At 44.7% G+C, this 13,821-nt stretch overlaps 1 protein-coding gene across 6 annotated transcripts in view; it reads left to right on the plus strand.

Moving 5' to 3' along the window:
• The first annotated feature begins 9,856 nt into the window (after window positions 1–9,856).
• LOC132399469 (myosin phosphatase Rho-interacting protein-like) overlaps window positions 9,857–13,821 on the plus strand; it is a 324,199-nt gene continuing 320,234 nt past the window's right edge. For 2 of the 6 annotated variants that reach the window (XM_059979857.1, XM_059979859.1), the window contains exon 1: window positions 9,860–12,829. In XM_059979857.1, the coding sequence (XP_059835840.1) occupies window positions 12,707–12,829 (123 nt within the window). In that variant the 5' untranslated portion in view covers window positions 9,860–12,706. Of the gene's footprint in view, window positions 12,830–13,821 lie in introns of all 6 variants that reach the window. The other 4 variants (XM_059979858.1, XM_059979860.1, XM_059979863.1 and 1 more) reach the window with 4 other exon arrangements.

Here is a 13,821-nt window from a genome sequence, read left to right on the forward strand (position 1 = left end):
TCAAACTCACAGGCAGCACTTCAGCTGGCAGCTCATTTCACACCCTCATAACTTTCTGAGTGAAGAGGTTTCTAGAAACATAGAAAATAGGTGCAGGAGTAGGCCATTCGGCCCTTCGAGCCTGCACCGCCATTCAGTATGATCATGGCTGATTATCCAACTCAGAACCCTGTACCTGCCTTCTCTCCATACCCCCTGATCCCTTTAGCCACAAGGGCCATCTCTAACTCCCTCTTAAATATAGCCAATGAACCGGCCTCAACTGTTTACTGTGGCAGAGAATTCCACAGATTCACCACTCTCTGTGTGAAGAAGTTTTTCCTCATCTCGGTCCTAAAAGGCTTCCCCTTTATCCTTAAACTGTGACCCCTCGTTCTGGACTTCCCCAACATTGGAAACAATCTTCCTGCATCTAGCCTGTCCAATCCCTTTAGAATTTTATATGTTTCAATAAGATCCCCCCTCAATCTTCTAAATTCCAGTGAGTATAAGCCTAGTCGATCCAGTCTTTCTTCATATGAAAGTCCTGCCATCCCAGGAATCAATCTGGTGAACCTTCTCTGTACTCCCTCTATGGCAAGAATGTCTTTCCTCAGATTAGGGGACCAAAACTGCACACAATATTCTAGATGCGGTCTCACCAAGGCCTTGTACAACTGCAGTAGAACCTCCCTGCTCCTGTACTCAAATTCTTTTGCTATGAATGCCAACATACCATTTGCCTTTTTCACCGCCTGCTGTACCTGCATGCTCACCTTCAATGACTGGTGTACAATGACACCCAGGTCTCGTTGTATCTCCCCTTTTCCTAATCGGCCACTGTTCAGATAATAATCTGTTTTCCTGTTCTTGCAACCAAAGTGGATAACCTCACATTTATCCACATTAAATTGCATCTGCCATGAATTTGCCCACTCACTTAACCTATCCAAGTCACCCTGCATCCTCTTAGCATCCTCCTCACAGCTAACACCACTGCCCAGCTTCGTGTCATCCGCGAACTTGGAGATGCTGCATTTAATTCCCTCGTCTAAATCATTAATATATATTGGAAACAACTGGGGTCCCAGCACTGAGCCTTGCGGTACCCCACTAGTTACTGCCTGCCATTCTGAAAAGGTCCCGTTTACTCCCACTCTTTGCTTCCTGTCTGCCAACCAATTCTCTATCCACATCAATACCATACCCCAAATACTGTGTGCTTTAAGTTTGCACACTAATCTCCTGTGTGGGACCTTGTCAAAAGCCTTTTGAAAATCTAAATATACCACATCCACTGGCTCTCCCCTATCCACTCTACTAGTTACATCTTCAAAAAATTCTATAAGATTCGTCAGACATGATTTTCCTTTCACAAATCCATGCTGACCCCTCGCTCATCCCTTCCTCTCCCTCTCCCCTCTTCCCTCCCCCTCCCCCTCTTTCCAAATGTGCTGTTATCACATTTATGATAACCGACTCTAGCATTTTTCCCACCACCAATGTCAGACTAACCAGTCTATAATTCCCTGGTTTCTCTCTCCCTCCTTTTATAAAAAGTGAGGTTACATTAGCCACCCTGCAATCCTCAGGAACTAATTCAGAATCTAAGGAGTTTGGAAAAATTATCACTAATGCATCCACTATTTCTTGGGTTACTTCCTTAAGCACTCTGGGATGCAGACCATCTGGCCCTGGGGATTTATCTGCCTTTAATTCCTTCAATTTACCTAACACCACTTCCCTACTAACATGTATTTCCCTCAGTTCCTCCATCTCACTAGACCCTTACTATTTCTCTTCATGTTCCCTTTAGATTTCTTATCTTTCACCCTTAACCCATGACCTCTAGCTGTAGTCCCACCCAATCTGAGTGGAAAAAGCTTGTTTGCATTTATCCTATCTATACCCCTCATAATTTTGTATACCTCTATCAAATCTTCCCTCAATCTTCTATGTTCTAAAGAATACAGTCCTAACCTATTCAATCCTTCCTTATAATTCAGGTCTTCCAGACCGGGCAACATCTTTGTAAATGAATATTTTGAATCTGCATTTACTCAGGAAATGGATACAGAGTCTATAGAAGTGAGACAAAGCAACAGCAATGTCATGGACTCTGTACAGATTTTGGAGAAGGAGGTGCTTGCTATCCTCACACTTGTCTGCATAAAATTCCATCTTTGTAAGTTTTCTCTGTACTCCTTAAACATCGTTTACATCTTTCCTGCAGTTAGGTAACCAAAACTGCACACAATACTCCAAATTAGGCCTCACAAATGTCTTATACAACTTCAACATAACATCACATCTCCTCTATTCAATACTTTATTTACAAAGGCCAACGTGCCAAAAGCTTTCTTTATGACCCTGTCTACCTGCGACACCACTTTCAATGAATTATAGAACTGTATTCCCAGGTACTTTTGTTCTACCCCACTCCTCAATGCCCTACCGTTCACAGTGTAAGATCTATCCTGGTTGGTCCAAAACCTTGCAGTTGCCTGCATTAAATTTCATCTGCCATTTTCCCGACCATTTTTCCAGCTGATGCAGATCCTCTTCAAACAATGATAGCCTTCCTCACTGTCCAGTATACCCCTGTTCTTGGTGTCATCTGCAAATTTGATATAGATGACAAACAACAAAGCACCCAGCACCGATCCCTGCAGCACGCCACTAGTCACAGGCCTCCAGTTAGAGAGGCAACCATCAACTACCACTCTCTGGCTTCTATGATAAAGCCAATATCTAATTCAATTTACTTCCTCATCCTGAATGCCAAGCAACTGAACTTCCTTAACCATTCTCCCATGCAGGACCTTGTCAAATGCCTTACTAAAGTCCATGTAGACAACATACACTGCCTTGCCTTCATCCAGTTTCCTGAAAAACCCTATAAGATTGGTTAGACATGACCTTCTATGCACAAAGTCATGCTGACCATCTTTAATCATTCCCTGTCTATCCAAATATTTATACAACCAGTCCCTTAGAATATCTTCCAGTAACTTTCCCACAGCTGTTGTCAGACTCACCAGCCTATAATCTCCTGGTTTATGTTTAGAGCCTTTTTTAAACATCGGAACAACATTGGCTATCCTCCAATCCTCTGGTGTCTCTCCTCTCGCTAAGGATATTTTAAATATCTCTGCTAGGGCCCCGGTAATTTCTGCATTTGCCTCCCGTAGGGTCTGAGAGAACACCTTGTCAGGCCCTGGATATTTATCCTCCCTGATTTGCCTCAGGATAGCAATCACCTCCTCCTCTGTAATCTGTACAGGGTTCATGAAGTTGATGCCACTTTGCCTCACTTCTATAAACTCTATATCCATCTCCTGAGTAAATACAGATGCAAAATATTCATTTAAGGTTTCCCCCATCTGTTTTGGCTTCACACATGGACTACTATTCTACTCTTCCAGAGGACCAATTTTGTCCCTTACAATCCTTTTGCTCTTGGCATATCTAGAATATTTTAGGATTCTACTTCACCTTGCCTGCTAGAGCAACCTTATCCTTCTTTTAGCCCTCCTGATTTCTTTCTTAAGTGTTTTCTTACATTTCTTATACTCCATAAGCTCCTCATTTGTTCTTACTTGCCTATACCTGCTCTGCACCTCCTTTTTTCTCTTACCGGGGCCTCAATATCTCTTGAAAACCAAGGCTCCCTACACTTATTACCTTTGCCTTTGATTCTGACAAGCACATACAAGCTTTGTACTCTCAAAAATTCATTTTTGAAGGGCTCCACTTCCCAAGTACACCTTTGCCAGAAACATCCTGTCCCAATTCACACTTGCCTGATAATTTCTGATACCATCAAAATATCCTTTCTCCAATTTAGAAACTCAACCTGCAGACTAGACCTATCTTTTTGCATATTTACTTTGAAACTAATGGCATTGTGGTCACTGGATGCGAAGTGTTCCCCTACACAAACTTTTGTCACCTACCCAGTCTCATTCCCCAATAGCAGATCAAGCTTCACACACTCTTTCATGGGACTTCTGTTTTAAGGAAACTTTTCTGAACACATTTGACAAACACTATCCCATCTAGTCCTTTTACTGTGGGAGTCACAGTCAATATGTGGAAAGTTTAAATCACCTACCATAACAACCTTGTGTTTCTTGCAGCAGTCTGCAATTTCTCTACAAATTTGTTCCTCTAAATCTTGAGGACTGTTGAGTGGTCTGTATTACAGCCCCATTAACTTGATCATACCTTTCTTATTCCTCAGTTCCACCCATAACACCTCACTAGTTGAGTTCTCCAGTCTGTCCTGACTGAGTACTGCCGTGACATTTTCCCTTGGAATATTTTAGATAATGGAACTCTGGAATATTTTAGCTTCCAATCTTGCTCCTCCTGAAACCAAGTCTCACTAATGGCTACAATGTCATAATTCCATGTATTGAGCTAATCCATCTTTCCTATAATTCTTTTTGCGTTGAAGTGCAGGCAGCTCAGGACACTAGTCTCACCATGCTCAATATTTTGATTCCTAACTTTGTCTGAGGTCTTACCAACATCAGCCTCTACAACTCCACTACCTGTTCTGGCACTCTGGTTCCCATCCCCCTACCACTCTAGTATAAACTCCACTGTGCAGCATTTAAAAACCTTCCTACTCGTATGTTAGTCCCTCTCCAGTTCAGGTGCAAACCAACCCTTCTGTACAGATCTCACTTTTCCTGAAAGAGAGCATAATGATCCAAAAATCTTATGCCCTCCCTCCTTCACCAACTCTTTAGCCACATGTTAAACTGTATAATCTTCTTAGTAACACAAACAAAATGCTGGAGGAACTCAGCTGGCCTGGCAGCATCTATGGAAAAGAGTAAACAGTCGACATTTTGAGCTGAAACCCTTCACCAGGACCTGGATGCACTTCTTGCAGTTGTGATCGTCAGGGACGCTGGAGGTATCCCTGCCTTCCAACATCCTGCAAGAGGAGCATTCTGCCTGGCATCTCTATTGTTCTACCTGGGCAGACATAAAGAAGGGAAGGGAAAAAAGGAACTAATGAAAGATCTCAGCCTGAAATGTCAACTGTTTACTCTTTTCCATAGATGCTGCCTGGCCTTCTGAGTTCCTCCAGCATTTTGTGTACATTAAATTGGATTAGACATTGGCTTTGTAGGAGAAGCAGAGGGTGGTAATAGCCTACTTCTATAGACTCTGACTGGAGGGCTGAGACTAGTGGAGTGCCACAAAGATTGGTGCTGCGTCCATTGTTCTTTGTCATCTGTTCCAACAATCTGGATGATAATGTGGTAAACCGACACCAAGATTGGGGATGTAATGGACAGTGACAAAGACGATCAAAGTTTGCAGCAACTGGAAAGACAGGCTGAAAATGGCAGTTGGAATTTAATGCAGACAAGTTACGATGGGGTGGGGGGTGCAAACCAGGGTAGGACTTACACAGAGAATAGTAAGGCACTGAGGGGGTTGTGGTAGAACAAAGGCATCTGAGAAAACAGATCCATAATTCCTTGAAAGTGGTGCCACAAGTAGATAGAGGCATAAAGAAAGTTTTTGGCACATTGGCCTTCATAAATCAAGGTATTGAGTACAGGAGTTGGGATGTTATGTTGAAGTTTTTTATGATGCTGGTGAGGCCTAATTTGGAGTTTTGTGTGCAGTTTTGGTCACCTATGTACAGGAAAGATGAAAATAAGATTGAAAGAGTTCAGAGAGAATTTACAAGGATGTTGCCAGGACTTGATGACCTAAGTTATAGGAAGAGGTTGAATGGGTTAGGACTTTATTCCTTAAAGTGTAGAATGAGGAGAGATTTGATAGAGGTATGTGAAATCATGAATGGTATAGATTGAGTGAGGCAAGCAGACTTTTTTTTCACTGAAGTTGGGTGAGACAAGAACTAGAGGTCGTTGGTTAAAGGTGAAAGTGAAATGTTTAAGGAGAACATGAGGGAAACTTCTTCACTCATAGGTTGGTGAGAGTGGAACGAACTGCCAGTGGAGGTGGTTTATGCGGGTTTGACAGCAACATTCAAGAGAAGTTTGGATTGGTACATGAACGGGAGGGTATGGAGAGCCATGGTCTGGGTACATGTCGATAGGACTAGGCAGAATAATAGTTTGGTATGGACTAGATGGGCTGAAGGGCCTGTTTCTGTGCGGCTGTGTTCTTTTGCTCTATGACTCTAACTGATAGACAATAGCTGTAGGGTTATCATCTACAAAAGGCATTGTCGTTATTTGCCAAGACACCTAACAAACCTGTGACAAGTTCAGTGAAATCCCACCATGTTCCTCTCCAACTCCAAGATAATATCCTTACCCTGGCACCAGACAGGCATCAAAGCCTTCCAAACCTACAGAGAGCAGTAAACACAACCAAGACCATCTTGTGTTCATTACTTCCTTCCATCCATTCCACCTCTGCTGCATTGCTTCAGGAAGAGTATGGTAATATCATTGAAGATGCCTGTCAGCCTGGCCAATACCATTGCTCCCTTTGACTTTTTGGGAGAAGATACAGGAGCTTGAAAGCCCAGACAACCAGACCAAAAGATAGCTTCCTCCCCATTGCTATCACATTTCTGAGCCTGTCACATTCCCAGTGACACTGCCACACTTTTAGGTTCTTATTTCTACCTCCCTTGGTTATTTGCTACTGTCGGTTAAGCACTTCTGTTAGCACTAACTCAGACTGCACAGTTATACTTTGCACCATTCTGTTGTTTTGCACTCATCACTGTATTTATTACCATACAATCGAGGAATTTCATTGCACAATAAACCAAATGGAACCTGATTTGCACTTACCATTAAATTCCCAATTATTCTCCCAATTTGTATCTGTATCATAGTGTTGTGATCAGCTTGCTCATTCCCCCTTCAGTCTCTGCATACTAGTTGGACAAGTGCAAGGCTGGGGCTGCTGCAACACCTTTGGAACCCTTACAATCACACCCTCTTGTCCTCTTGGCCAATTCTATGGTACTTAATCCAAGGGGTAAAACTACTTCCTGAAACAAAGTGTCCAGATGACTTTTCCCCTTTCTGATGCACTGTTGTGTTCAAATCTTTGACTTTAGCGTATCACCTGAGCTCACAGGGAGCATGGGTGAAATGAATCCCAATATTTTCTATCACTTCCCACATACCAAATACTTCACCTGCCTGTCTTAAAATATTTACATAACCTAATCAATTTCTTTCAAAACATCCTGAAAGTCTATACTGTGTCTAGCACACTTCCTTAGGTGTGAAGAGCTAATAGTTAATGAATATCCTTGGAACTGCAAGTTATTGTTCAGTGACATGTGTCCATTATTTCTTCCAGTTTCTTAAAATTTGCATAAAGGATCTTATCCCCCTTCCTGCCAACTCATTGGTACCAAATATGCACCATGATCTCTTTTCACTCTGCTCCCTCAAATATTCTGTAGTTCTTCAGTGACATCTTTGAAGAAGTATGCCTGTAATCACAGAAATTTTGCCTGCTCCAATTATTGAACCCTCCCCAACTCTCTCATTGGTACCATGGAATTGTTTTTCCTGGAACTGTGGCTCTCACAGTTTGAGACGAGATACAGCCAGGGGATTCCATCAGTACATTCACCAATCCCTGGTTTATAAAATGATTTAAGTGAAATGTAGTAAGTCTAAAAGGTTGGGTAAATTATATCATTGGTAGACTGCCAACCTATGGGCAGAGAGTTACATATGTTCAATGTAGCAAATTGAAAAGTTTGTAAATTGTGGATATGTACACTAAAGAGTCAGTAAATTAGATTGAGAAGCTTGAATGGAATATTTGTAATTTGAAGAATATCAGTATGTGTCTAACCCTCAGTTGTCAATATTTATATCTTTCAGCTGTGGGGTGAATACCCCTGCAAAGTGGAACTTCACTTGTATGACAACAGTTGCTGCTCAGGCTCTGAAATGCTCAGCTATAAATTGGGCCAAATGCAAAGACATTGGCAAGTGGGTAAAACACAAAGAAAACCAGTATTGTTTGTCCTGAAGAATGGTCTTGGCCCAAAATGCCAACTGTTTATTCATTTCCATAGATGTTGCCTGACCTGCTGAGTTCCTCCAGCATTTTATGTGTGTTGCTTTGCTTAATCTTATTTGATTTCAGCCTCATTCATGTGAGAAAGAGTAAGATGGTGATGAGGGGGCATATAGGAGTCAGATAGTTTGGTTGGCTGAGTAGTTTTGGAACAACAACCAAAAAAAAGAACATCAGCAAGATCAAGGAATTGATTGTGGACTTCAGAAAGGGGAAGTTGGGAGAACGCATACTGATCCAGCCGTGGAAATGGTGTGCAGTTTCAGGTTCCTGTATATCAACATCTTGAAGGATCTACCCTGGCCCCAATACACGGATGTAATCACAAAGAAGGCATTGCAGTGGCTCTACTTTGTTAGAAGTTGAGAAGATTTAGTATGCTAAGAAAGACTCTTGTGTGGAGGCTCCAATGCATAAGATTGTAAAGGTCTGACTTGACCAGCTCCACCATGGGCACAGCCATCCCCCACCACTGAGGACATCTTCAAGATGTGATGACTCAAAAATGTGGTATTCATTATTAAGGACCATCACTATCTAGAACTTGCCTTCTTCTTATCATCAAGGAGGAGTTACAGGAGCCTGAAGAGCCACACTCAACGATTTAGGAACAGCTTTTTCCTCTTTACCATCAGATTTCCCAACGGTCCATGAACCCATGAATACTACCTCATAATTCCACTCGCTTTTAATTTTGCAATTTATAGCAACTTTATGTCTTTGCCTATAGCGCTGCCACAAATGAACACATTTCATGACATACAGGCCTGTGATAATAAATCTGAATTTGATTCTGAAGACTTACGAACTGTTGAAAGCTAAGTACAGTTTGATATCAGGTGGTGTAAAGCCTGGTCAATATCTGGAATCATTCTTCAGTTTATGCAGAACTATAAAATCTGACTGGTTCTGGAGACAATTAGCCGGGACCCTAGATTTCCACAGAATGATTGGGAAAGGTAGGCTCATTCCAAAATTCTCTAGAAAACCAATTTGCTTTGAGCTTATTTTTAAAGTGAATTTTGGGGAGTGACAGAATTTCATAAAACTTATCAATTGTTTGCAATCTTTAACATGTTAACATTAAAAAAAGTTAAAAATCTAGTTTACTGTCATGCTCATGTAACCCTCAGGTTTGGCCAGCATGCGTTTGTCTAGGGGGAGACAGCCTCTGGCCCAGCCAAACTGAGAACTCTCATTTGTATGGCTGCTGTTACCTGGTTACAAATCCAAACCACAAAATCCCTGACAGTATACTGTATGCAATTAAATGACTGAACTTTATAAATCTTAATCTGACTATAGGGTTAGTAAAGTAAATAAAAAGGGCCCATTTTAATGTAGCAGTGTAATATACACATTGGAGCTCACGGATCTATCCATTCATTCCCCATCGACCTCCTCCGAGCATCACTGACTGTTGGACTCTCACTTTGTCCACTCCGTCTGCTGGTCTACCCACTCTTTTCATTCGCATCTTCTCTTTATCTCTCGCTAACAAAAGACCGTGAAATCCCTGCTCCCAGACCCACAAGAAAGAACAACATCCCTCTCATTGGATAGCGCAAATTCCAAAGCCCCCGTTATCTCTAGTCATAACTCAAACATTGCCGCTGCAGAGAAACCATTACATTAGCAGTGATCATTACAAAGAGGCCATTACATTACAGCGTGTTACACAAATATACACAATTTGCTTTTTAATTTTCATTTCTTATAAATAGGATTTTGTTTGCAATGTGGTTTTATATTTATTTGAGTGAATACTTGAGTGTAAAGGAGCAAACTTTGGACAAATTTATTCTTGATCAACACATTTTGTAATTTTATTTAATTTTAGAGTGGGAGAGTTAGTATCGGGATTTGAAGCAAACAGTGGTTTGAGGTAAGAAATTATAGTTAATGATAAGTTGGAAAGTATCTAAATTACACTGCTTTGCCTGCCATTCTAGAGGAAGTTGTAACTGCGAAAGGGATGTATAATATACAATTCTTTATGAAGATGCTTTCCTAAACAGTAATTTTTGAATTTTGGTTTTAGTTAGTTTAATCATAACAGTGAAGGTTTCCTTCATTTCAAGAATAAGCTAGCATCAAGTATATTTACAATGTTTGTATTTTCCTTTATCTTTTGACAGGCTAACGGCTTTTTCATTCAGTTTGGATTAGCATGAGTTTGTGTTGGAGCTTTTGATCTCTTGATATTGATACTTAGTTCAAAGGCTGTTTCAGAGTTCTGTTGGAAAATCCACTGGAGAGTAGGCTGTTAAATTTTCGGGAGTTTCCATTCCGAGTGAAAGAACCTGAAGTACATTGATTGGGTGTTGGAAAAAGATGACACCAGTTTCAAGTTCAAGTTCAATTGTCACTCAACCATAGATATGAATACAGCTAAACTAAACAGTGTTCCTCTCTAGGGCCACAGGACCAACAGTCACACAACATAGTGGAAAACATAGTTACAAAAATATTAAAAAGTAATAATATATCCGATTCTTTGAGTGTCATGGCCTGTTGATTATTGGTGCATGTATGCTGTCCTGGAACCATGTTTCTGAAAGAACAACCTGCAGCAGTCCAACTTAACTCCCACCGAGTGGGAGGGACGAGCCTCCAACCCTGTGCAGAATCCAGCAGGATACAACCAACTTCAGTGTCTCCTGACTCAGCGGCTGCAAGGCACGAATGAAGCCTAATCTGTGCAGCTTGTGGCTCTCGCCAAAGAGCCAGTGAATAGGACTTACAGTATTCTACATTACCAGTATTTTCCAGGGTCCAAGTCAATCACTTCCATCCTTTTTGTGCACTGCCACTGCTGGTTCCTTCTTCTCTACGTGGTAGAAGCAGTCGGCAACACAGTGCACACCAGTTCCTGCTCTGTCACTATCCAGCAACTCACTAGTGCAGTAAACCTGCAGTACTTGATGTTCTTGATATCCAGCAGTGTCTTGCAATGATGAAAAGGGCATAAAATTTGAACAATTGCACCTTTGGTTGGACCCAGAAAGGCTGCTGTGTCTGAGTGCGCTGCCATCTTCCTGGAAACCATATATCTTATGTAAAATTGTAAATGTTTGCTGTTGGGAATGGTGAATATTTATTATTTTATTGAGACACAACACAAAATAGGCCCTTCAAACCACGCCACCCAGCAATCCCCAGATTTAACCCTAGCCTAATCATGGGATAATTTTCAATGATCAGTTAACTGACCAACTGGGAAATCTTTGGACTATGGGAGGAAACCAGAGCGCTCGAGGAAACCCACATGATCACGGGGAGACCGTACAGACTCCTCACATGCAGTGGCCAATCTGATCCAAAGATTACCTCCAGGTCACTCCCGACACTCTTCCGTTTCAGCAGATAGCCACAATTATTTATTGTCCCAGGATCTGCCTATTTTCAGAGATGGAGGACAGCCTGTGTATCCTAAGGTAGTTGAGTTTGATTGGTGGAGATGTCCAGTTGTCTTGAATACAGACAGACATACTTTATTGATCCTGAGGGAAATTGGGTTTCATTACAGTCGCACCAACCAAGAATAGTGTAGAAATATAGCAATATAAAACCATAAATAATTAAATAATAATAAGTAAATTATCCCAAGTGGAAATTAGTCCTGAACCAGCCTATTGGTTTAGGGTGTCTGACACTCCGAGGTAGGAGTTGTAAAGTTTGATGGCCACAAGCAGGAATGACTTCCCATGACGTTCAGTTTTGCATCTCAGTGGAATGAGTCTCTGGCTGAATGTACTCCTGTGCCTAACCAGTACATTATGGAGTGGATGGGAGACATTGTCCAAGATGGCATGCAACTTGGACAGCATCCTCTTTTCAGACACCACCGTCAGAGAGTCCAGTTTCACCCCCACAACATCACTGGCCTTACAAGTTTGTTGATTCTGTTGGTGTCTGCTACCCTCAGCCTGCTGCCCCAGCACACAACAGCAAACATGATAGCACTGGCCACCAGAGACTGGTAGAACATCCTCAGCATCGTCCAGCAGATGTTAAAGGACCTCAGTCTCCTCAGGACATAGAGACGGCTCTGACCCTTCTTGTGGACAGCCTCAGTGTTCTTTGACCAGTCCAGACTGGAAGAAGATTGGAAGTTGCAGAGACCACGAAGAACGTGACATAGTTGTGAGAGATGAGTCCGGGACCTGGCTCGGTCCCGGGCTGTTCTGGGTCCTGCTCTAGTCAGGTAGCTCCACATCCGGCCTCACTCTGTTCCTTTTCCTGACCCGGTCTGTTCCGTGTTCCGCGTTGGTTCTTGCCCTGACCAGGTGGCTCCAGGTTGAGGTCGGTACTCACTCGTGCCCTCCTCCAGCGCTCTGTGCCTCCGGCTGACGAGATCGGGCAATGCGCAGGCGTTGTGTGTGGCGGGTCTGCTGTCGAGGTTTGGCGTTGTGTGCGGCGGAGAGTTCGTGGCCAGGATCCCCTGCAGGAGGCTTGAGCGGCGCTGGTTGAGCATTGATCCCGTTCACATCTTTAGATTTCGCCGCCGCCTGGGAATGCGGCGCGGTGGTCCGGACGGTGGCGATTAGCGGGGTAGCCGCCGGTTAGCGGCCGGAGAGGGTGTCCCACCTCCGGCAGTTTCGCTGGCTCCGCCTGACATCCATGGGAGTTCCCCGGGCCCGGGCTCGTCTGGCCGCCGCTCTCTGGGACCATGACCGCCAAAGAAACGGCAGCTTGCAGAAAGTTCCAAGCCAACGTCTTCAACCAGAGCAAGTGTCAGAACTGCTTCAAAGCCCGGCAGTCGCACCTGGCATCCGACCAGGATTTGAACCAGGTGAGCGGGCCGTCCGGCGGAGGTTCGCCGGCTCCGTGTAGTGGGTCAGAAGACGCCGAGATCACGCCGCACAGCCCACTGCTGTCCCGGGACAGAGTTGGTCCCCCCGTTTCTCCGCCCCTCCGACCCCTCCCTCCTCTCCTCCGGACCCCTCCCTCTTCCCCTCTCTCCCCTCAGACCCCCACCCTCCCCCTCTCTCCACACTGACCCTCTCCCCTCCGATCCCCTCCCTCCCCACCGACCCTCTCCCCTCTCTCCCCTCCCCTCCCCTCCGACCCCTCCCTCCCCTCCCCTCCCCCTCTCTTCCTCCCCCTCACTTTCTCCCCCCTCTCCACTCCGACCTCCCCTCCCCCTCTCTTCCCCCTCTCTTCCTCCCCCTCACTTCCTCCCCCTCACTTCCTCCCCCTCACTTTCTCCCCCCTCCGACCTCCCCTCCCCCTCTCTTCCTCCCCCCTCTCTTCCTCCCCCTCTCCCCTCCGAAACCCTCCCTCCCCCCTCTCTTTCTCCCCTCCGACCCCCCCTCTCTTCCTCCCCCTCTCTTCCTCCCCCCTCCCTCTCCGACCCCCCTCCCCCTTTCCTCCCCCTCTCTTCCTCCCCCCTCTCTTCCTCCCTCCCCCTCTCTTCCTCCCTCCCCTCTTCCTCCCTCCCCCTCTCTTCCTCCCCCCCCCCTCTCTTCCTCCCCCTCTCTTCCTCCCCTCTTCCTCCCCCTCTCTTCCTCCCCCCCTCTTCCTCCCCCTCTCTTCCTCCCTCTCTCTTCCTCCCCCGCTCTTCCTCCCCCCCTTCCTCCCCCTCTCTTTCTCCCCCCTCTCCCCTCTGACCCCCCTCCCCCTCTCTTCCTCCCCCTCTCTTCCCCTCTCTTCCTCCCCCTCTCCCCTCCGACCCCCTCCCTCCCCTCTTCCTCCCCCTCTTCCTCCCCCCCTCTTCCTCCCCCTCTCCCCCCTTTCCTCCCCCTCTCTTCCTCCCCCCTTTCCTCCCCCTCTCTTCCTCCCCCT

Source organism: Hypanus sabinus, chromosome 9 (assembly GCF_030144855.1).
Source record: "Hypanus sabinus isolate sHypSab1 chromosome 9, sHypSab1.hap1, whole genome shotgun sequence".
Taxonomy (NCBI): domain Eukaryota; kingdom Metazoa; phylum Chordata; class Chondrichthyes; order Myliobatiformes; family Dasyatidae; genus Hypanus; species Hypanus sabinus.